The 25202-nt window shown below is 37.6% G+C and overlaps 1 protein-coding gene across 8 annotated transcripts in view; it reads left to right on the top strand.

Moving 5' to 3' along the window:
* PLCB1 (phospholipase C beta 1) overlaps positions 1–25202 on the top strand; it is a 680890-nt gene that overhangs the window by 468046 nt on the left and 187642 nt on the right. For all 8 annotated transcript variants that reach the window (XR_012326222.1, XM_073792678.1, XM_073792679.1 and 5 more), the window contains exons 5-9: positions 11295–11374; positions 13163–13216; positions 14321–14396; positions 22514–22614; positions 24205–24371. Coding sequence is in view for 7 of the 8 variants with exons in the window: in XM_073792678.1 (XP_073648779.1) it covers positions 11295–11374; positions 13163–13216; positions 14321–14396; positions 22514–22614; positions 24205–24371 (478 nt within the window). In the remaining variant the exon portion in view is untranslated. The remainder of the gene's footprint in view (positions 1–11294; positions 11375–13162; positions 13217–14320; positions 14397–22513; positions 22615–24204; positions 24372–25202) is intronic.

Below are 25202 nucleotides of genomic sequence, written 5' to 3'. Positions count from 1 at the left end.
AATGATAAGCAGGGAGGAGAACAGGGGAGAGGTGAGAGGAAGAGGCTGGGGGATGTGACAGGTGACCCAAATAGTGGTGGGTGGCCACTGTGAGAATTTTGTTTTACTCTCAGTGACACAGGTATCAATTACATCATTTTGAGCAAGGGATGGATTTGGGGTGATGTATTTTAACAGGATTGTTCTGGTCACTCTGTTGAAAAGCTACAGTAGGGGTATAGAAACAGAAACAAGGAGAGCAGAGTGCTTGGGATAGAGGTGGTGAGAAATGGTTAGGTTCTGGATGTATTTTGAATGTGAAGCCAAAAGAGTTACTGAATGTACCAAATACATGAAATAAGAGAAAGAGAGAGCTAGGGATGATCTCAGGGCCTTTTGGCATTTCATTTATTGAGAGAGGGAGTGAGTTAGGAAGGGAAAATCAGGTATTTGGCTTTGGACATAAAATTTAAAGCAGTGTTAGCCCAAAACAGCAAAATGAGCACAGGTGTGATCTCTTATCTCTTTTGAGTTACTGTGAATATGATGATAAAGGAATATAAATACACAATGATGAAGAGAATGGATAGGTCACTAAGACATGACATATTTTAGTAAGTTTGCAGGAGAAGAAAATGGAAAGAGGAAAGTGTCTGATAAGATAGAGTCAAGAAGACCACAGTCTAGGTTACATAGAGAGTTACAGCCAAGGAAACTCCTGACCTACTCAGAAACAATTGAGACATGCTCTAGACTCAAGTTCTACCAGCCCAGCAGAACATGGAGTAAGAATTGGGGGTGAGAAAAATAACCTTCCACTCCTTCCTCCTGATCCTCATGTAGAATTAATCAATAACTAATTACTTCCTGGGTCAAAGAGCCGAATGTCTGTCTTTTATGAAATTGAACAAACTAGTTGAAAAAATATTATGGTGGCTAGCATTGGAGTTCAGGATCCAGAGTAAAGCTCTTCTCATTCTAGCATTTGTGGATACTACACTATGGTGGCTGGCACCCACATGCTCACTGGGAAAGAAGTCTGCAAGCTGGTCATTCCCACTCCCACACCCAGAGCTCCCAGTCGGCCCTCCTATTGCCCCATCTAAGATGTGAACTAACAATAAAATATCCACAGGCTATAGAGAAATGCTACAATACTGAATGACAAAGGAAGCCAAGACGAACAAAAAGAGAATAATAGACACACAAGGATAATTAAAGAAACAAATAAAATAAAAAAGGAGAAAGTATCTTCAGAGAGAATTTTAAATATATTTTATCCTTAAGAAAAGAACAAGGACTTCCCTGATGGCGCAGTGGTTAAGAATCCACTTGCCAATGCAGGGGACACAGGTTCGAGCCCTGGTCCAGGAATATCCCACATGCTGCAGAGCAATTAAGCCCGTGTGCCGCAACTACTGAGCCCATGCGCCACAACTACTGAGCCTGAGTGCCACAACTGCTGAAGCCCGTGCACCTAGAGCTGGTGCTCTGCAACAAAAGAAGACACTGCAATAAGAAGCCCGTGCACCGCAACCAATAGTAGCCCCTGCTCACCGCAACTAGGGAAAGCCCATGCGCAGCAAAGAAGACCCAGTGCAGCCAAAAATAAATAAATAAATTTATTTTAAAAAAGAAAAAAATAATAAAGTGACATGAGGGTTTTGGACAGAACCACTTCAATATGGCTGAGTGACATGAACGCTATGGAAAGGATACTTTGGGTATTTCATATTGGGGCATTTGATGGACATTTTCTCAGTTGTGCAAATTAGCAATGACTCAGGAAACTAGCTGGAGAGAGAGGTGGGTGTCTCCTCAGCTGATGCTCAAAATACATGAGATTCACAAAGATACAACTGAAAACCTCTCATCATGAAAACGTAACCAAAGCAAACATTTTTTCTCTTTTCTTCCACTCTGTGCCAAGGATGTTGCACTTTTGGGTGTTTTATTTCTTTCCATTTGAAGAATTCTCTTAAGGTTCATTTTAACTTGATATCACCACATTAAACTTTTCCCATTGGAAAGGAGAATGTCAAAAGGTGTTAGAACAGGGCTAGGGATATACTAGACAGTTAGCTCTCAAAATGTGGATCCTTACATCCACATCTTGTACACTGGACTTGCAGGCATGTAAATTCTTCCTTAGACCATCAGGATAGAGCAGTGCTTCACTTATCCAGGGAAAGATAATTGGGCAACAATCTTCAGAATACAGCCCAAAGCATAAAACAAAGCATAAGGTATATCTATGAAGCCAATGCAGATGCTCTAAGCCCTAAAATTAAAGTTTCTATACTTTATTAACTGGATAGTCCCCTCAGCCCCATGCTACACACAGGACTGTGAGTTCTTAAAACTTATTCCAGCATAGTTCAAATTACAATAGGAAATGTGTAAAGCTATTATCCAAAACCGTGTAGCAAACCATGATGAATGAATAATTATGACAATGAAGAAGACATAAAAATTAATTTCACAAACAATAAATTATAAAGCATGGATGTAATTCTGTTTCATTTACACATTCATTCATTCATGCAGTCAACTCAGGTCAACAAGTATGAATTTATTCCCCAGTGTATAAAAAACTGGCTTCAGAACTATAAGATCTCACACAAGTTGTGGGATGATGCACATCCTTTTCTTCGCTACTCCTATGAATGGTTATATGTAGTGTTTTTTACTCTTCCAGTTACAATGATTTGATTTTCATGGACACTGCTAGGTTCTTACTCAAATAGATTGTTCTAGAGGTAGACCAATCAGAGACCTTTCCCAGGATTTTTCATACTGGTTATGAGGAAATCAATCAGACTCTCTCTGGTGGCAGGAGGCACCATATGTGACAACTCTTGGTGCAGTTGGTGGCCATGGGGAAGAAGTTGGTCAGTCAGGAAAAAAGTAATGACATCAGGAAGAGAGAGCAGTGAAAAAGCAATGAAGAAATCCTCCCTGGTATCCAGACCACAGTTTCCTGATACTCTGCAAACTGCAGTTTGTCAAATTTTTCCTTCAGTTACAGGAAATACCCAGTGTCCTTGGCAAATTCTCCTATTTCCTAGGCTAGTTTGAGTTGTGCTTTTGGCAACTGTAACCTAAAGACATTTGAATAACATGCACCTTTCCTTGATATTACATTATATGAGTAATATGGATTCTAGTGTCCCAGTGCTGATAATATTGGGTTGTAATATACTTCCTGATTTTGGTAATTATATTGTATTTGACAACCATTTCTCTTTGAATAAGAGATCAATATTTTGACTATAAAATACAAATCTTCACTGCCACCCAAAACAGAGGAACTGTGCCGGAAATTTTGCCAAAATTCTAAATGCTCTACGTAGACCTGTAAACGCAGTTACTTTTCAGACAGTCTTTTCTGCTTTTAATGAAAGTCTTTGCAGCTCATATACCATCTTTCACCATGAAAAGATTCTTTACTGTGCCATTAAGACAAATGCACGGCAAGATGAATTCTGATGCCTGCCAGCAGGTGGGAGAAACGTGCTCAGCCAGGCAACTCAACCCTGAATGAGCTGTGCATTGTTCCTTCTTACTCAAATCCCAACCTGCTGCCTGCTGATGAGCAGAGGTAATGGGAATGACACCATTATCAATGATGGCAATAGGGGTTTGCCAATAAATTAAAAATAAATGGAAAGCTATTAAAAATTGTTAGGACTTTCATATGTCTCACAAATATTAAAATACCCTGTTTTAAATTATTATTTATTCCAGGAACTTTTTATTTAAAAAATACAATAGATTGAGGCTTCCAAATCAGGTACTTTGGAAATACCTGCTTTTAGATTATTGTCATCTGTCACTCCTTTTACTTCATTAGGGTAACCATTGACTCATAATTGCTTATATAATTATAGATTATAATTATATATATATATATATATATATATATATATATATACACACACATACACACACACACACAGAGAAAGAGATTTGGTATTCCTTTTAGAATATTTTCATTTCCCCAAAGAACTCACTGAATAAATACATGTCTTTGAGGACAGACTTCACATTCTGCCTTTTCTCTGTGACTCTAGATGCTTGGTATCAGGTCACAGCCATGGACTGGGTGCCTGGCATGCCACGATCACGGGTGACATTTACAAGACACAGTTACTATGTGTAATTTTGTTTCTATCAATAGGACTAAGACTGACCACCACCTTGTGCTTGAGCTCAAACCTCAAACAAACAAACAAAACCCTCCCCTTTTAAAGACAACGAGCACAAATACCCAAAGAAAAAAATGGGTTAAGAATGTGAACAGGAAATTTGCAGAAAAGAAAAAGTGGAACAACCCTGACATGTAAAACAAGGCTCAACCAGGCAGGTGAATCAGGGATGCCAATTAAGACCAATCCAAGGTCCCACACTGCATACATCAAATTTGCAAAAATTTTCTGAAAGGCTGATAATAGCAAGTTGTTTTTGAAAATGTAGGAAAATACAAGCTCTCCTACACTGCCAAAAGGAACACAGAGTGTCCTTACCGCTTTGGTGAGCAAGCAGCTGCCTCTAGTACTGCTGAAGATGCATGGATCCTAAGAATACATCATGGTAATAACCCTAGAGAAACTTCTGGATGTGGCTTGAGTCAACAAGAAATAGGTTTGTGCAAATAAACTTTTTTTTTTTTTTTTTTTTTTTGCGGTATGCGGGCCTTTCACTCTTGTGGCCTCTCCCGTTGCAGAGCACAGGCTCCGGATGCACAGGCTCAGCGGCCATGGCTCACGGGCCCAGCCGCTCCGCGGCATGTGGGATCTTCCCAGACCGGGGCACGAACCCGTGTCCCCTGCATCAGCAGGCGGACTCTCAACCACTGCGCCACCAGGGAAGCCCACAAATAAACATTTTTGAAGGAAAAAACTACATATGTACATGAACAGAAGAATAAATTAGTTATACATTCTTATAGTGGAATATTTTAGTAGTTAAAATTAATGACCTAGATCTACATGAGAAACAAGGACACATTTTAAAGACATAATGTTGACTGCAAATAGCCATTGGCCAAAGGATGCATACAGTATGATATGCTTTATGTAATATTTTAAATAAACATATATGAGTCCATACCAGGGACTGGCAAACCTTTTCTGTAAAGGGCCAGCTAGTAAATACTTTGCCCCTTGGGAGTCTCTGTTGCAACTACTCTACTGGGCCACTATAGCATGAAAGCAGCCATAGACAATACATAAATGAACGAGCATGGCTGTGTTCCAGTAAAACGTTATTTAGAAAAACAGGTGGCAGGCTGGATTTAGCCCTCAGGGGTTTGTTGAACACTGATAAAGACCCCTGTCCTCAGGATCCACATGAAAATAGATAAGGTATTGATATCTGCTTTTCAAAATAGAGCTTGCTCCTGGGAAAGTGAGAAGAGTGGAATCAGGGAGAAGCACAACATAGAATGAGTCTGCACTGCAGTGTCTTAAGTATATAACTTTTTAAAAGCACGGAAGGAAATATCACAATTGGTAACATTTGTTAAATATGGATATGTGTTAGTTACACCGTTCTTTGTATTTTCAGGTGTAACAGAGATACGTAATGCTAGAAAAAGGAAAGATTAAAAAATACATTAAAATACTAAAGATAGCATGCATCAGAACAGTGGGAAACAGAAATATCTGCAAGAATGATATTTCTTCCAGAAGGTTCTGCCTTAGTCTGTATACCACTTGCGTTCATAAGTTGAGACAAAAAGTTAAGAGGTGTGAATTGCCGATAGGAGAAATTTCTCTCTGTTCTCAGAATTATGAACGGTTGTTGAATAGCTTCATGACTAGTATTTGGATCTAGGGCAACTAGATCTAAAAGTTATTGAATCTCTCTCTTCACATTAGTTCAGTCATGTTCAAGTTGAATCTGTGACTTCCTCTATCAAAGTTCTAAGACTTTAGAGCTGCACTTTGTGATGGACCTCACCCCTCTCTCCATCTTATCATTTTTCCTCTACCATCATTATCATAGCATAGTGGTAAGGTGTATACTTCATGAACTTCACACATTGTTTCATCACTGTAACATAATGGTAAGGTGTTCAGACTCCAGAGGCAAACTTCCTGGGTTCAAACCTCGGATGTGCCTCTAACCAGCTGTGGGACCTTATGCTAGTCATTGCATGCCTCTGTGCCTCAGTTCTCTCATTTGTCAAAATAGGGTGGTAATAACAGAGTACATCTCATAGGGTTGTTGTGAGTATTAAAACGTTAATTACTGGGCTTCCCTGGTGGCGCAGTGGTTGGGAGTCCGCCTGCCGATGCAGGGGACGCGGGTTCGTGCCCCGGTCCGGGAAGATCCCACATGCCGCGGAGCGGCTGGGCCCGTGAGCCATGGCCGCTGAGCCTGCACGTCCGGAGCCTGTGCTCTGCAATGGGAGAGGCCACAACAGTGAGAGGCCCGCGTACCACAAAAAAAAAAAAAAAAAAAAAAAAAAAAGTTAATTACTTACAAAATGCTTAGAACAGTGCGTAGCCCATAGTAAGTGCTAAGTCAGTGTTTTAAACACAGCATAGTTAAGTGGATTTATTTATCATTTTTATCTTTTTGAACTGTATGTAGCAGCCATCTTGAAATGTTCTAGGACAAAATGACAGAAAGCACAGTATCTAAGAGTACAGGTTTTGGAGCCCAAGAAATCAGTTATCTAACCCCAAACTGTGATCTTATTAACTCTGAGGATATAAATAAATTTTATAAGTGCTTTGAAACTTTGAATCCTCATCTGTAAAATGAGGCTAATAACAGTACCTGCCTCCTAGAGAATTACTGTAAGAATTAATTAAGTTGTTGGATGCAAAGAATTTAGCTCAGTACCTAGTAAAAACTCAAACAATACCTATGAGAGTAACTGAAACTTGTAAAATAATTGTGCGTAGTATTAGCAAACACATAAATCCTGTGGCAAGAATGACAGAACTTAAATAACTTTAGAAATAAAAGTACATTAACTTTGTGACATGTTAGGAAAACTTAATGGTGTCAAGACTGGGATCTCGGGCTTCCCTGGTGGCGCAGTGGTTGAGAATCTACCTGCCGATGCGGGGAGCACGGGTTCGTGTCCCGGTCCGGGAAGATCCCACATGCTGCGGAGCGGCTGGGCCCGTGAGCCGTGGCCGCTGAGACTGCGCGTCTGGAGCCTGTGCTCCGCAACGGGAGAGGCCACAACAGTGAGAGGCCCGCGTACCGCAAAAAAAAAAAAAAAAAAAAAAAAAAGACTGGGATCTCAGTAACGACGCCGGGGTGAGGGAATTGCAGAAATCATCTTGCAATGGAAGATACGAACATGTGCATTTAAACTCCAGGTGAAATCCCACAGAAGTTGATCTTTAGATCCATTTTCTCTAGTTCAGGTCTCTGTAATCCCATCACAAGAAGAGATCGATCCTAAGGCAGAAAATGTCACTTAAGAAGCTTCAGGGTTTACATAGCAGGGGCTGAACCAAGCTTAGTAGCAATCATCAGAACTTTGCCTCTGAAAGTAGAAAAACAAATACTCCAGATTAAATAAGAAGCTGTCCTTCCAATGCCATACTAACTAGGGCCCAGTGCTGGATTTATGAGAGCACTGCCAGGTTGGGAGCCGTCTACCCTGCAGCAAAGCATATGTCATAATCTCATAATGAGCTGAGGCTGAGGCTGCTTTAAGCTGCTCTGGCCACATCTCTTAGCCATGTTGTTCTTAATACAGCTGTAAGGGCTTTTTGATTATTCTAAAACAAATGACCAAACTATTTCTTTATTTGCTTGGGAAGCAAGTAGACAAAGATTAGAATAATGCTTAAAATTCTGCCCCGGCCCAGCAGTACACTTAAACATGCATAAAATATATAAAGGTTTCTTGGAAAAAATGCAGATTTTGAGTCAGATCTGGTGTGGAGCTTACAGTCCTACATTTCTATCAAGCTTTCCGTCAGTGCTGTAAGTCCTCTTGCTACTCATAGCATCATCTGACATAGCCCTCACTTGGGATACAGATTCTCTGCCACCCCCTTCCCAGCATCTGCATCAGCATCTGCATTTTAACAAGACCTGCAGTGATTTGTATGCACAGGAAAGTTTGAGAAGCCCTGCTCTAGAACGTATGTGAACCAATTTCTCCAACACTTTGGTTGCACATCCCCTATTTACACAATGTAGCTACTTCTGGTACCCAAAAGTCCTGAAATTTGTTATCCATCCGACTCTAACAGTGCTCTACCCATATCCCCTCCAATTCATTCACCATTTTCATATACAGCACCTCGATGGAGTGGGCTTTCACTTCCAACAGCCAGCACCCATGTCTCTTTGTTGTATGCACCCTCTGGATGCTGGAACCCCCTTTGCATACTATCAAGGAAAGCAGGAAGTGCCTGGGGATTTCCATCCCCTCCAGCAAGCCCTGACCCAAGACTAACAGGCACAGGGATCACCATACTCCAGCTCCTTTTCTGCTCATCAGAAAACTCAAGTTTCAGTAGTGGTCTACACAGGGAAAGATTAAGCCAAAATTACCATCTGCGGAGTTTGCTTGGTATCTCAACTTTCTGCCTTCTACGCTTTCCAGTCCTGCTCACTCCCTTATAATGTTGCCAGGGAACACTTTGTAATAAACCCATTTCTCATAAATTCTTGTCTCAGGGTCTGCTTCTAGGGAACTCAAAGTAAGACACATGCTGTTCTAGCTCAGTGTAATATAGACTCAGACCAGTACCCCACCAAGGATTGAGTTATTTCTCAAGTTGGTTTGGTTACTGCTTTAGGCCTTGAATTTAGATTCAGCCTGGGTCAGATTTTCTGCATATCTCAAAAGGCTGCAGGAAGTCCATGGATTCTAGGAATTCCACACTTGGAAATTTAGATGCTCACATTCTGAGAATGTGGTAAAATAAATTATGCCTTACTTTCTGAAACAGCTGTGGCTGTGCAGTGAAGGTGGTGATGATGCAATTCTTCAGCTGACTTTATAAAGGACCCATAGAAGGAGCGAAGGATCTAGAAGACCTGCCCTGACCCATGCTGCAGCCACAGCTCCCAGCTATGTGTGGCTGTTGAGCACTTGAAAGGCTGCCAGTGCAAATTAAGACAGGCTCTTAATTTGCAAAATGCACACCTCTTTCAAAGACTAAGCACATAAAAAGAATTATATAATAGCTCAATAATTTTTATATTGATTACATGGCTAATAATATGTTTGAAATATTGGCTTAAATAAAATATATTATTACATTTGTTTCACCTATTTCTACTTTTTTTAAAGTAGCTACTGGAAATTTAAAATTATATGTGTAGTTCACATTATATTTCTGCTGGACTAGATGTAATAGAGGTCTTATCTTTCAACCTAAAAGGTCAGACCCAATTAAATCTCCCCAGCTCTTCATAATACCTTCTCTGTACCTATTTCTGTTGTGGAATTGACCCCCAGTAAACATACAAAATGGTACATTGCCTCCAATTATAAATACTTTTACCAAAGCATAAGGTTGCCATGGAGCCAGAAAAGTCTAAAGTTCTACCCCTAGCCTGGAAAATATTATACCAGAAACATATTTTGAAAATCAGTGCCAGTAGTTATTACTCTTAGTTTAAAATAATCTATTTTGAGGACATTTTATTTTAAAGCTGTTAAAAAGTTATTCCAAAGCTTTTCTGTGTGTCCATCAAGTTTGTTTCACTGACAGCTCTTCTGTGCTATCTTCCCCAAGCCCTCCACCAACAGTCCATAGACTCCAAAGCCTCACTACATCTCACCTGGACTGTGACAGCTTCCTAATTGAGTTCCCCCATCTGGTTTCTCAGCCTCAAATCCACCCAGCATTTGGCTGCCAGATAACCTCCTTAACCTACCATCTAGCCCTGGCTCTCGTTACCTTCACCCTAAAAGAAAGGCCTTCAGTGATATTATATTTTTTTGCCAAATTCCAGAAAACTGAACAGACATTAAATGCTCTCCATACTCTCACCCCAGCTCTACGTTTTTTTGTTGCAACTTCCCCTCTTTCTTCCAATTCCTTTTAGGCTACTCCCCATTCCCGCTAAGTCCTGCCGCTAAAACATACCCAACAGAATAATGTAAATCTTCTTATAGCACATAGAGTGTTGTCATCTGGGATTTTTCTCTAAAGTCCAAATATTTCAGGTGATAATGTAAGCTGCTTGATCACACTTATTTGTGCAAAATTGATTTGCATTTAATGTGAATGTTTCCTGCTTAATTTTATATAACCTCAGAATTTAAAAGACTTCAAGGGAAATTAAAGGTCTTTAATTTGTGTGACAGTTTTTACTGTGCTGATTTTTAAAATAAACTCAATATTTTAAAGTAAAACAAACACCTAAACAAACAAAAAACACTGCTTAGAGTGCCCTCTTCCCTCTCCCATGACTCTATACCCCAAGTTCTACCTCAGATGTTACAGTATTACATGATGGCATATTATCAGGGCCTTAAATCAGGAGGCAAAACACAAAAGACCAACAAAGCTATAGCAGAAATAACAAAACTAGGTGGAAAAGCTGTTGAACTAAAAAACATGATTTCATTGAGGAGGGAGCCAAGTCAACTACATCAGATGATTACATTACTTAGCTCTTATGTCATCTTCTCTTATTTTTTTTCAGCCCAGAATGTTAATTGTGTGTTCAGAATCATCACCCAGAATGGAACTTCAACTGTTTTTTTTTGTAGATTTGTTCTTTCCCATTTTCTTGGAAGCCAAGAGAGATCAGTGGTGAATGGTGTGAGGTAGGGATTGAGATTAGGTCAGCAGTAAGGAATGGACTCAGCTCAGGGGTGGGGGCCAGGGGAGAGACAGTACTGGATATTGTATGACATTGTGACTGCACCTAGTTTAGAGAATTTCTAGAACTGTAATTAACATTTAAAGAGTTCCTGGTATAGCTGCTTTGACTTGAGTAGTAAAATAGGAAGATCTTATTTGCAGATGTGTTGAAAAGATAATTATTTTAAACTCTTTATCTGTTTATAATGCAAGGAAAGGAATAATATATACTTGCTTATTAAAGGCAACATACCAGGTCTCTATCTGTAGGGATTTTAAAAAGCAGATAAAATTTGTTTATGGGTAAAGAATATTTCCTTAGGAAAGGAGTAATCGCACAGGGATTTGAATTTAATTATGTCATTTTTACAGGATAAAAACAGGAAAAAAACCCAAAACCCTTAGGCATACAAATTGAGCTAATTTGTCTTCCTAATAGCCTAGCTAAAAACATGCGTCTAATGACTGTACAGTAGTTAAGCTAATGCAAGTGTGATTTACATTTTTCAGGAATGGACAAATGAAGTTTTCAGTCTGGCAACGAACCTGCTGGCCCAAAACATGTCTAGGGATGCATTTCTGGAAAAAGCGTAAGTAGCTCTAATTTTATTGCTAAGGGTGCTGCTTCATTTGAATCAGTTTCCTTTCTCCTTTGTGAGTCTTTTGTTTATGCTGCACTGGCTTCTCACATTGATAAACATAAATTTCCCTCTGGCACTTGTTAGAGAACTGATACGTCCACCGTTTCAAACTGGAAGACTTCCAAGAAATATCGTTCTTTCCTCTGAGCCACACATCAGGGTTACGCTGAGCTCGCCTGAACGTCAATGCCTTTGACACACAGTAAGCAGATACTTCTAAATCCTGGCAGCTGTGCTCAGTACCAAAAATTATTCCTCTCAGGGAGTCTTCAGCCCTATATCTGCCTGTGTTGTATCAATTATTAATCTGAGGAAGAGAATGAACAACATATGGGACTCAATTCTCTCGAGTCTAAGATCTCTGATAGATGCTACTTAAATCAACAGGCTGATGTCCTGACTCCTGTCCTTATAGACAATCACAGCAAATGTTAGTAAGAAAAGAGAAAGAAGATGTAGAGGAAAGAGCAGAATGAAAAGGAAAAGGAAAGAAAGCAAATCAGGATTACCCAGTGGCTCTCAAATTACAGTCTTTCTGAAATTTATTTGACCAAGGAAAATAATGATTTCTGCCAGATGAGCAGCTAGGAAAGCTGGTTGTGTTCAGTTTGGAAACAGTGAGTATCCAGGATTTTGGGAAGCCTTGAAATGAAAACCACAAGTGGAAACATTACTAGGTGGTCCTCTATTTCATTTAATAACTTTCTTCCCTCTTCTTCTGTAAGGCATACCCATCATTCCAGACCAAAGACTCCAGACCACATTTCTTTCATACTCTTCTAAGAAATCCTTTTACTGTTAGTCAGTACTCACAGGTCTTCACTTAAATGCTCTTTCATGTCATCATCTCATCTCCTTACTTTGTCACCTTCAAGACCTTTCCTATGTGCTTCCCCCTTCCCTCTTCGTTTATTCCTTATTTTTTAAAAATTGTCTTTGATCTTACCATTCTTCATCTAACAGACATTTCTGGAACATCTGTTGTGCCACACAATGTTGGTGGAAGGTGACACAGAGAGAGATAAGATGTTTTACCTGAAACATAGCATGTTATAGCTCGTAAAACATCTAGCTGGCTAATAATATCTATTGCAAATGTCCATTTCAAATAGGCATCTCCCTATGAATAACTGCTATGGACATGCTAGAAAATGCCTTTTGATGAACACACTGTAAGCATTTCTGTTGCATCTACACCTAGGTATAGGATTGTTGTGTCATAGCATGAGCAGCTGGTGGTCTCAGTTTACACACCCATCAGCAGAGTTTGTAAGCTCTCCTGCCCCTTCTCTCTATCCACATGTCCAGAAGCAGTGGAAGAGAAAAATGTAGTTGTATATTCACACAATAGAATACCATACAGCAACGAGAGTGAAAGATCTACAATGAAAAGCAAAAATATGGATGGATCTCAAAAGCATAATATTGAGTGAAAGAAGCCAGACACAAAAGAACGTGATTCCATTATGTAAAGGGCAAAAATAATCTGAGTTGTTTAAAGTCAGGATAGTGGTTCCCACTTTTGGGATAAGCCCTGGAAGGGGGCATGACGGGCTTCTGGGATGCTACTAAGGTGATAATATTCTTTTTCTTGATCTGGGTGCTGATTGCAGAAACTTGGACGATTGGTGAAAATTCAGCGAACTGTACATATGCAGGAGCCCTTTTCTGTGCATTTTATTCTTCAATAAAAAGCTTTAAAAAAAACTAAACACTTGTTTTCTGCTTCTCCAACAGCTATACTAAACTTAAGCTGCAAGTCACTCCAGAAGGACGCATTCCTCTCAAAAAGTAAGCTTCATGAGCATTTCCCATTATTCTTTTTTTTTTTTCCCTCAAAGATGTGAATCCATGCCATGGCTCTGTTTTGGTCCAAGTAGGAGCATGGAAATGTGTGGTAACCCTGTCCTCCCACACACTCCATATGCACATCAGTGCAGCTGGTTTTCTCATAGAGATTTCCTGGGCCTCCCCGCTTCCTGTGGCATCATTCTCAAGAAACACCAAAGCAGGAAGGGGGTGGAGGGGATGGGGGACCCTTGCTGTTAAACCTAAAAGACCATCTGAGACTCAGATCTATTCTAGGAATGGAAACTGGGCGACCACAATGCCTCTTTCTTCCAAGATGACACTAGCCTTGAAGCAGGGGTTGCAAACTCAAATGTCAACAGAAGCCAGGCAGGGAACATGCATGATGAAGCAGGCCAGGAACAGGAAGGAAAACTGAAGAGTGAAACCCCGTCTCAAGGAGACAAGGACAACTCAACTCCACCATATTCCCTGTGGGACTGGTGGGCTCTGGACGCTAGATTTTCTAATGTTTCAATAGAACCCATAAATCCAAATTGTTATATTAAATTGTTCAGTACTTAAGTTATATTTTTTAAACCCAAATTACTGACCAACAAAAGCACATCTCTAGACCATGTTCAGTCAAAAACCTTTAACCTTTGACTTACTAGCTGCCAGTGGGCTTCTGCTCATAAAAATGTTACATTATTAATAATAATACTATTAATTAATTGTTTATTATTAATAATATTAGCAACGTACACCTTTAGAGCAGTGAGTAGCAGCAAGGAGACAGAGTTGTCAAGGATGTTGATTTTAATGCTTAATACAATACCAGAGGCTATTTAGTGCCATGTTTTTTAACTGGGTCATCGCCATTGTCTCAAAATATTGATTTTATTTTAGGCACTTTGATTTTAAAAAGCACACACATAGAACTTCCAGAACACCTATGCTGATGCTAGAACAATCAGTATCTTTTAATTCTCTAAAGATGAATTATAAGGAGGTTTGATCGAATGGAATGTTTCAGCTGGCGTCATCTACAAGTGTGATCCAAATGCCTTTTAAGCATCTCTCACGTGGTGTGCTTTCACTTCACAGCATATACCGCTTGTTCTCAGCAGACCGGAAGCGAGTTGAAACTGCTTTAGAGGCTTGTAGTCTTCCATCTTCAAGGGTGAGCATGTTGCCTTCCTAAAACTAGCACTGCTAAATAGCCCTGAATAATCATACTAAAATATATCTTGCCCCACTATTATCCAAACATTTTTAAAACTAAGAAGTACATAGGACTTATTTGTTAATATGTACAATATACGGGGTCACTGTATTAGTTTCTTTCACTCCCATAACTCCAACATTTTCAATAAGAAAGACCCTTTGCAAGTTGAAAAAAATAAATAAATAACCAATTAATACAAAAAAAGTACTGGTCAAAAAATATTAACATCACTAAGAATTTAAGCTTCTTATTAATTATAAATCCTTTCTTGATGTCCGTTGAGATATTAGCTAATGATTATAGATTATGATTAGTAGTATTTTAAAATATTAATTTCATCTTATCCCCCTTTTTAAATGTCTAGGGCTAATATTTTTAAGTTAATAAGCAATTAGAATGGTAGTACATTTTATAAATAAATATATTTATGTACATTGCAGGGTGGTTCTCAAAAGGCTTTTGCAAGAGGAGTACAGGATCAAAACAGTTTGAAAATTGCCTACTTTGCTCCTATGGTAGTCAAGTAGATGAGAGGATAAGCTTGTAAGATGCTTTTTTTTTTTTTCTCCCAATACATTTGAGGCACTTAATATACGTTAACCACTTAAAATAAAGTAATTCGCCTTCATTTCAATGCATTTCTACATACCTGGCTCTAATTATCGTTGTTTCTGGGATAGCTGTGTCTGTTGCATAAAACCTTTTCCTTGTGCTATATGCAGAATACTCCTTTCTATTATGAATTATTTTTATCCCAGTATCTAAGCAACAAGTAAGCAAGAATAACACTTATACCCAAAGAAGAACCTTTGAGTCTCTTGAAACATGCTGGCAGTGTTGAAGTTGCACTGAATGAAGTTGAGAAGGCATTCTTAAATGTATGGTTAAGTTATGAAAAGTATTGAGAGCTGTTGCATCAGTTACATCAGCCAATTCTTGTGAATATTTTTCAGAAAAATGAAGTTTATTAACGACTTTGGTCGGTTACAGAAAAGAAAACAAAAGTCACTCTCTGCTATCAGTTTCTTGCTATTTGTGGAAAAAGCTGCTGTTGCTGCAAACACTGGGCAGAGCTGTGGAAAGGCCCCCAAACATTTAACCTTCACTTTAATAAAGCAAAAGAAAATGATCAAACTTGTTTATTATTGCTCTTTCATTTGATGCTTTAGAGCAGGAAAGATATAACTATTAAGGTCTTGTCCTTGACTCAACAAATATTTTTTTATTTGACTTATTTTTTTTCTTTTTTTTAATTGAAATACAGTTGACTCACAATGTGTTAATTTCTGTTGTACAGCAAAGTGATTCAGTTATATATATATATATATATGTATATATATGTGTATATATATACATTCTTTTTCATATTTTTTTCATTATGATTTATCACAGGATATTGAATATAGTTCCCTGTGCTATACAGTAGGACCTTGTTGCTTATTTATCCTATATATAATATTGTAGTTTGCATCTGCTAATTCCAAACTCTCAGTCCATCCCTCCCCCACCACCTTTCCTCTTTGGTAACCATAGTTTGTTTTCTATGTTTCTGAGTCTGTTTCTGTTTCATACATAAGTTCATTTGTGTCATATTTTAGATTCCACATATAAGTGATATCATATGGTATTTGTTTTTCTATTTCTGACTTACTTCACTTAGTATGATAATCTTAAGTCCATCCATGTTGCTGCAAATGGCATTGTTTTGTTCTTTTTTATGGCTGAGTAGTGTTCCATTATGTATATATGTACCACATCTTCTTTATCCGTTCAGATTTGACAGATATCGCTTGAGCTCTTACTATGTGCCCTCCATCACTGAGAATATGGTAGTGAGCAAAATGAAGTTCCAGTCCCAGGATTCAAGGACCATATACTCTCTGGAGGTGCTAGTCAAACACTTTGACTGATGTGTGTAAATTGGGGGGGAATGCCATGAACAAAAGGAATGGAGCACTGCCACTGAAAATAAGGGAAGTTCATTCCAGAAAAAGAAAACAATGTGTGCAAAACCCTGAGGCTGGAAAAAATTTACTGGTTTGAGTAACTGAAAAAAGACCACTGCATTTAAGCATGAAAAGAAAGTGTGAGACATGAATTTAGAAAGACATGCAAAGAATTTTTTTCCTCTGCAGTTGCTCCTGAATTGACCTTTACTGGATAACATCTTGTGAAAAAAAAAAATCAAAAATGTTAACTTATTACTATAAAACTAGCTAAGGGAAAGAAGGAATAGAAAAATGAAGCTGAATAGAAAATCAAATCCATCAATCAATTCTCTGTAAATAGCAGTTTTCTAAACAATTGGATTCTGACAATTCAGTCGATAAATGCAGATTGAGTTTTTACAATCCACTATGTCTATTATAGGTTCACACTTTCAATCCAATGTCAACTGGAGACATTTTTAAAGGAAAATGAGTTTCAAATAACAGGAGTTATGTTTAAATTGAAAAAAATATTTATCTTTAGTAAATTAAATGTTATGACAATTTTCTGAAAACAGATTGGAGACTTTTTAAAAATATAATCAACTTCCATCATAAAGTTTTGAAAGCTCATTATTCACAGTAAAGTATACTTTAGTTGGAGGACTCGTAGAATTACAATGCTGTAAAAAGATCTAAAAAACAAAGTCAGTTTCAGAGCTAGGAAATAAATGCTTCCTTGAACTGACTATATTTTAAATCCTTGTTGTAAGTTCATATCTACAGAACAGTGGCCCTAGAAAATATCCACTAATTAGCAAAGATATACTGACAAGAGGTGTTTTAAACACTCCGCAGAAGAAAAGGTTACGTAAATGGTAGACGGTAGTACATATCTGGGAGCCTTATATAGCCAGTGGTTGTTCAAACTAGATTTAATTGTGTTCTGTAAATAGACACATTACCAGAAATACTGTGGATATCCTGTTGAGATTTTTTAAACATTATCTTTGTGCACATTGTTAGGGATAATTAATGCACTTGAACTTGTATCCTGACCAACATGATCCATTGAAATAGCACATTCCTTAAAGGGTACTCCTTTAGAGATTTCAAATGCTTCGTAAAGTTACCTTAATTGTTAAAAAGTAGTACTGTATCTAAAAAGAGAGACAAAGTAATTACTGTCTTCTTTAATAATCCAAACGTATTTTCCAGTGAGAGGTTTGAAGACTTTTCCATATTCAGAAAACTACTACTTTACTCACAAACTTTCTGAGAACAGAAAATAGTGTGTTTGCACCAAATTCCCTTTGATTTAAGGCTTTATTAACTTGAAAAAAAAGATCACTGACATTTGAAATCATATTATAGTCTTGGCATAGCACTGATCTTTTAATGAAGAAGATAAGAATAAATCCATATTTTTTTATAAAATAAAGCTTACTATAGTTATCAACATACATGTAATACCAAAGAAAACAGCGATTATTCTGGATTTAAAGAATTCCATAAATTTTACTAAAGAATACTATGAACAAAATTTACAAAAGAACTTCTCCCAGGATAACTGTAATAGGTTGCCTTTCTCCTATGCCTTATACCCAGAATGTAAATTAGAAATTATAGTTATTCATTCAGCTGTGATTCTTAAAATCACTAATATCACAATTCCATTTTAGAACCACATTATGTATTCAGTTCATTATCAGTAGTTTACTTGTAATTATTTTGTGTACTCTCTGGCTGTCTCAACTTTTGATTTATAACTTTAGGACAAAAATACTGAAAATAGGTTGAAATCCTGAATTTACCGGAAAATAATTCATTGATTTGTGAAGATAAAATCTGTATGTGGACTCCTTATTCATTAAAGTCCACTGAATTAAATTAATATGTTTTTGAATAACATTTCTGAATGTTAAGTACCTGTTCATTATAGAATTGTTTTTTAAATCTACAAATGTATAAAGAAGAAAATACAAACAGTATCCAAAAACTGATATGCAATTTAGTTTTCTGGATCGCAGTGTGAGTTGAGGAATCAAGCGACCTTACTTCAAGACATAGCAACCGCCCCCCCCCCCAATTTGTTGCCTTAGACAAGTTTTGTAAGCTCCCATCTCTTCAGTGTATGTATCTGTAAAAGGGGTCCCTAACCATGCCAACCTCATAGAGTTGACATGGGATTAACTGAAAACATTTAAGTAAAGCTCATAGAATTATATGCTTGACATACAGTAAGTGCTCAATAAATATTAATTCCTATTATCCTCTGAGTATTTTTACATATGCATATATATATATGAGTTTTTTCTCTTTTTTTATTTTCAATTTGGCATGTGGATATGTCATAACCTGGTCTTTGGAATCTGGAAATGTAAATGCCACCAGTACTATCTCAAGTTTTTTGTTTAATCTTTTCTCTTTTGAGATTCTTTGTATACAAGCATGGAATTGAAGCAACTATGTTTTTAAAGTATGGAAATTCTTTGTAGTTTCTGGAATAAATGGGCCTGATTCTGACTGTATTGGTCTTCTTAGTTCTCCCTCAAAAAGTTTGGATAACAATGGCAACAAATAATCACTGACCATCTGTTTTGTATTGGAGCCATGATGTGGTGAACCAAGTCCTGGACTACGAGACAGAAGACCTAAGGTCTTGTCCCATACCCAGGTTCACCCAACAGACATTGATTAGGTGCATATTATATGCCAGGCATCATTCTTGGGACACAAAGGAATTAAATAAGAGATAGTCACTTTGCTCTAAAACACGCAGTCTAGTAGATCATCAGAAATATAAAAAATAAAGGAAAAATTGTGTGATGGATCCTCGAAGGAAAGTATATAAAGGTGGATTATGGACACAAAAAGAGAATGTGTCATCTCTACCTGGTTTGGTAAGGAAGGGTTCACAGAAGAGTATTTGAACTTTGGGTACAATCTTAAGGGTATTGGACTTTAAGTTTCCTCTTGCTTAAACAGGACAATGAATCTATTCTATCCACTTCACCAAATCATGAGGTCCAGGAAAAGAAAATAGGTGAATGACCTTTGTGAATTTCAGCCTTATTTAAAATATACAGAATTGGTAATTGCCTGTAGCTTTTCCCTAAGTATCTCCCCCATACTCTTTCACTTGAGTTTTCAGTGGTGCACATTTTAACTTTTTTCTCCAAAATATATTTTCTCCCATTTTCACCCACTGACCCTAAAGGGTATCTTCATCAGTCAAGTTGGGCAAGAGAAAAATGAAGCTGTATTGAAATGCTGTCCATTTTCTATGTGCTAACATCCAACTGGTAATAAAAATAATACTGTATTTATTCAGCTTATTTCATCAATATGTCCTCTCTAATAGGAAGTTCTAATTCATAGCTGGTAAGTAAACATGGTTAGAGTTTTAGTAAAGCATATTGCTCTATGAAATTATGTTCAACTAAAGCAAATGGCTTTAGTTGAATCTGATGTTCTGTGGGAAGCATACTTGCTGTCAACTTCCACTTTTGTCATAACTTACACTCATTCATTTAGTAAATATTTATTGTGGACCTGCTATATGTTACAGATTGAGCAGTTAACAAGCAACACACAAGTCCTAGCTTGTGTTGATCTGCAGGTTAGCAAGTAATACAGAGAACTGTACAGCTGGGAGTACAAAACAGTTAAATAAGTACTGAAATATGAGATAAGTGTGGTGTGATGGTAGCACAGAATGGAAGACAAAACCTGGTCTCAGAGGAAGAGATTTTAAGCTAAGACAAGAAGGGAGAAAAAAAAAGAAGTCAGTAAGAAAAGGAAAACAATGATTGATATCCTTAGACAAAATCTGTTTATTTGTATGCTGAGGGGAGGGGGAGGTAGAGTGAGCTCTAAATAGTAACTAAACAGTAAGGAGAGTGGGAGAACAAATTTGGGGTTCATCAAATCCAATAAAGTCTGATGCTTGAGTTGGCCGACAGAGCCACTGAGTATTTCCTTGAGATTTGTTTTAAAATCTCTCTTCCCTGTATCTCTCAGCCAAAGAGTAGGAGAGAGGCTCATTTCTGGCTATTTTAAAAACTACTTAAAAGAGACATGGGAGTCTAACTCCGAGAGAGGGTGGCACTAAAAAAAGTGTGCATTGTCCAGCCAAAAGGTTTTCTTTCATTTTGTATCAATAAATTAAATGGAATTTTGGAAACCTGTTTATAGGTTATACTTGTCCCCATCTTTTGAGTGGCAAAACACCATGAAACAATTTATGGGAATTTCCCATTGTTCTAGGAATTGGCCACTTGTGCTCATGATTTCAGAGTTGGTGTCCAGGTAACTGAACTTAATGGTGTAATGCATCTTGCTATATATAAATGACACATGTGTTGTTTGGTTGTCTCAAAATGCTGTTTTGCAAAATGGATTTTTTTTTCTGCCCTATAAATTGATTTAGTAAACAAAATATTATTTTATTCGTTCATTTCTCAAATATGGGACTCCTGCTGTTTGCCAAGTGGTGAGCTAAGTTTTCTTATCTGTTAACAAGCAGTGTAGTCTCAGACCATAATTCAGACAATAATTTTTAGATATTTCTGTAAAGGTACATTTCCAAAAATAAGAATACGGTAAAAGGAAGGGTGTTTTCTTTGGTTTAAGCACTTGAAAATAATCATATAAACACATACCTGAAAAAGGAAAAACGACATGAAGAATGTCCTTCCTGTTAACAAAGGCTTGAATACATGCTTCCGGTTTCCATGGCAGCCCGACTAAACAGAAAAATAAGTCATAGAAGTCACTTTTTATATCAATGACTTGCTTTCCAAACAATAGGAAACAAGAGGAATCAGTGAGAAATAATGACCGATGTCCTACTTATGAAAAGTGTTTTGCAACTTATCAGATTACTTAAACCAGAAAGAACGTTGTTTGAAAAAAAGACACAAAATTGGGATTTTATCTTTTCATTTTGAAAATGTCTTTCTACAGGTTCTTTACTTTAAAAAAAAATACATTCATTCAAAAGTCTGCTAAACATCACGTAAACAATGTGAATGTGCTTCATGCCACTGATCTGTACACTTAAAAATGGTGAAATGCTATATTTATTTTCTGTATATTTTATCACAATTAAAAATGAGATTAAAGTCACCAAAAACAGCAACCTAAAAAAAAAAAAAATCTGCTGAACAGACCCTGTTTTCTCTAGATCTAACCTTATTTATTTATTTATTTTTAACATCTTTATTGGGGTATAATTGCTTTACAATGTCGTGTTAGTTTCTGCTTTATAACAAAGTGAATCAGTTATACATATACATATGTTCCCATATCTCTTCCCTCTTGTGTCTCCCTCCCTCCCACCCTCCCTATCCCACCCCTCCAGGCGGTCACAAAGCACCAAGCCGATATCCCTGTGCCATGCGGCTGCTTCCCACTAGCTATCTACCTTACGTTTGTTAGTGTATATATGTCCATGCCTCTCTCTCGCCCTGTCACAGCTCACCCTTCCCCCTCCCCATATCCTCGAGTCCGTTCTCCAGTAGGTCTGTGTCTTTATTCCTGTCTTACCCCTAGGTTCTTCATGACATTTTTTTTCTTAAATTCCATATATATATATGTGTTAGCATACGGTATTTGTCTTTCTCTTTCTGACTTACTTCACTCTGTATGACAAACTCTAGGTCTATCCACCTCATTACAAATAGCTCAATTTCTTTTCTTTTTATGGCTGAGTAATATTCCAACCTAAGTGCCCATCGTCGGATGAATGGATAAAGAAGATGTGACACATATACAATGGAATATTACTCAGCCATAACCTTATTTATTGAATGTACTTCAGAAATTGCCTTAACATCCCTTTAGAAGGAGAAAACTCTTAAGCTTAAAATATAATGAAAAAACAGAAAATAAGTCTTTTGATACCTCAAAGCCAGTGTTCAAGTGAACTCCACCACTGGCCTCATAGATGTTTTCTGAATGTTCACCCTGGCCTCCTATTGATCTTATGGAAAAACCCCGAACGAACTTTTTGGCCAACCCAATAAAAGAAAGAAAAGAGGAAGGAGGGAGGGAGGGAAGAGAGAGAGAGAGACAAAACTGGGAGGATGAAAGATAACAAAGAAAAAGACCATTTACTGACCCTCTTGTTTTATTCCCCAGAATGATTTGATACCTCAAGAAGATTTCACTCCAGAAGTGTACAGAGTTTTCCTGAACAACCTTTGTCCTCGACCTGAAATTGATAACATCTTTTCTGAATTGTAAGGGAACACATTTTAACTCGTTTTGTTCTGCCTTGGCGATGGTACTCAGGGTGCTAGCTAGGGCAGGATTTTGAGCAGTAGAGGGAGATGGCAGAACCTGTTTGTACACGATAAATAATAGCAGTGATTTTGTGTAATTTGATGGAGACAATCACGCATTCCTACCCCTGATGTTCAACCACTTTTTTTTTAATTAATTAATTTATTTGTTTTTATTTTTGCCTGCATTGGGTCTTCATTGCTGTGCACAGGCTTTCTCTAGTTGCAGCGAGCAGCGGCTACTCTTCGTTGAGGTGCGCAGGCTTCTCATTGCGGTGGCTTCTCTTATTGCAGAGCACAGGCTCTAAGCGCGTGGGCTTCAGTAGCTGTGGCACGCAGCCTCAGTAGTTGTGGTTTATGGGCTCTAGAGGGCAGGCTCAGTATTTGTAGCACACGGGCTTAATTGTTCCACGGCATGTGGGATCGAACCCGTGTCCCCTGCATTGGCAGGCAGATTCTTAACCACTACGCTACCAGGGAAGCCCTCAACCACCACTTTTAATGAGTGAAGTTGGCTATGATTTGTTGCAGGGTGTCTGTGTTTTAGAATTCTCAGGGGGCTCTGTGTAGTTTGAAGATTATGGCTAGAACAGAGAAGCATCTAGGCTTACTTTGTGGAGATAGACTGTTGTAGAAAGAATGCTGACCTGGGAACCTGTCATATTACCTCTTTGCATCACATTAATGAAATGAGAAGTTTGGATTACTAAGAACCTTAGTAGGTGAAAATTATCTTGTTTTTATGTTAGAAATCATATAAGCATTACGTTTTTAAAAATGAATGGAAAAAAAAAGAAAAACACATCAAAACACCAAGGCAAATATGGGGAAGTAGCAATTTATCAATACCTTTCTTGATATACCGAAATCTATGTGGTGACAGATCAATCCAAAACTGACAGACTAAATAAAGATTTCTTTATATGAAAAACAAGCAAACAGCACTGCTGAGAATGATATCAGATGTACTCACTTTGTCATGTTCATTGCCATCGACTATTGATTGAACATCTGCAATATCTGTACTATTGAACTTGTCTTTGGGTTGTCAACTGGATTGAAATGGGAAGTTTGAATCACACTATATTGCAGAGTTATAGACTCTTGCTGAAGCATAATTTTAATGAAAAGAAAAATGTGCCCAAACATATTGGGTATTTTTAATAATGAGAAATAAATACATCTTTAGATGATTAAGCGGGATATGAGAATTTGATGACTAAACCAGAAGTTAAGCATCATAATCAAAAAACAACCCATACTCTGTGTTCCATTTAGAGTGGTACATCTTCACACACAAGATACAGTATTTCCCTATTGTGGTTTTCTTATGCATCTGGTATAGTTCAAGGGCATTGCGATTTGGTGGCAGTGATTGCAAAAGGTTGTGATGGAGCAACACAATGTTTTTAGGGCAAGATAGGAATTCCAGTATAGCATGCTCTTGCCAGGTATGGCAGGAGTTTGTTTCCACATAGCTAAATGCAAATATATGAATGAGACTTGGTGGAAAAACCTTCTAATTTCCTTGTTTTTAATTGTTTTTAGTGGTGCCAAAAGCAAACCATACCTTACAGTTGATCAGATGATGGATTTTATCAACCTCAAGCAGCGAGATCCCAGGCTAAATGAAATTCTTTACCCACCTTTAAAGCAAGAGCAAGTCCAGGTGTTGATTGAGAAGTATGAACCCAACAACAGTCTTGCCAGAAAAGGTCAGTCCACTTTTTCCCACACCAGAGCAAAGCTCAAGTTCTAATTGTGAGTGGGCCACTCTTGGTAGTCATGGACATCAAGGATTATTCAGGAGGGTTTCCCACATTTATATGCCTGCTTTTCTTTCTGACTTAAATCACTGGTGGTTTAATCAGAAGATTTTTTTAGAGTTTGGTATGTGATGTTTTTGTTGTTGTTATGTATATGTGTGTGTGTGTGTGTGTGTGTGTGTGTATGTGTGTGTAACATTGTTTTTTAAATGTCTAATCATTTGTTTTGTTTTAAATTTTCCCAGTGACTGAAGGCATCTTTTTTTCAGACAGGAAATTCATTATCTTAAATGTTGCCCTTTTGGGTCTGTTTCTAGCTCTGTGACATGACCCATAGGTTTTTCTAAATCTCTAAAATTGAATATTCAGTCCATTAGACCCTTATCTTATAGTAGTTTATAGTTTACACTACTGATGAATTTTTCCACTTGAAAAGATATTTTAAACTTTGGTCTTCTGTGTTAAAAAAAAAAATTAGTGTTTGTAGGAAAAACAAAACAAAACTGGTATCAGAAAGACAACACTAAGATGCCTGAAAGTTATTGAGAAATTTATATTTTTGATTCTGGAGAAATGATTTGCCAAAATAAGATCATGAAAATTCAGTTGCCAGGAGTTTTCAACTATATGTGGCATCATGGTCTCTAAACTGGATCATCCTTTACCACTAAGACCAAGTCTCATCTGGATTGAAATTCCTTCACTGAGAATATTAGTGTGTTATTATTGATGTTGTTGTAAATTGACTAGATATTCCATAGGGAGGAAAATAAAGTGCAA

The sequence above is a fragment of the Tursiops truncatus genome, chromosome 15, assembly GCF_011762595.2.
Source record: "Tursiops truncatus isolate mTurTru1 chromosome 15, mTurTru1.mat.Y, whole genome shotgun sequence".
Lineage (NCBI taxonomy): Eukaryota > Metazoa > Chordata > Mammalia > Artiodactyla > Delphinidae > Tursiops > Tursiops truncatus.
This window is presented reverse-complemented; position numbering and strand designations above follow the sequence as displayed.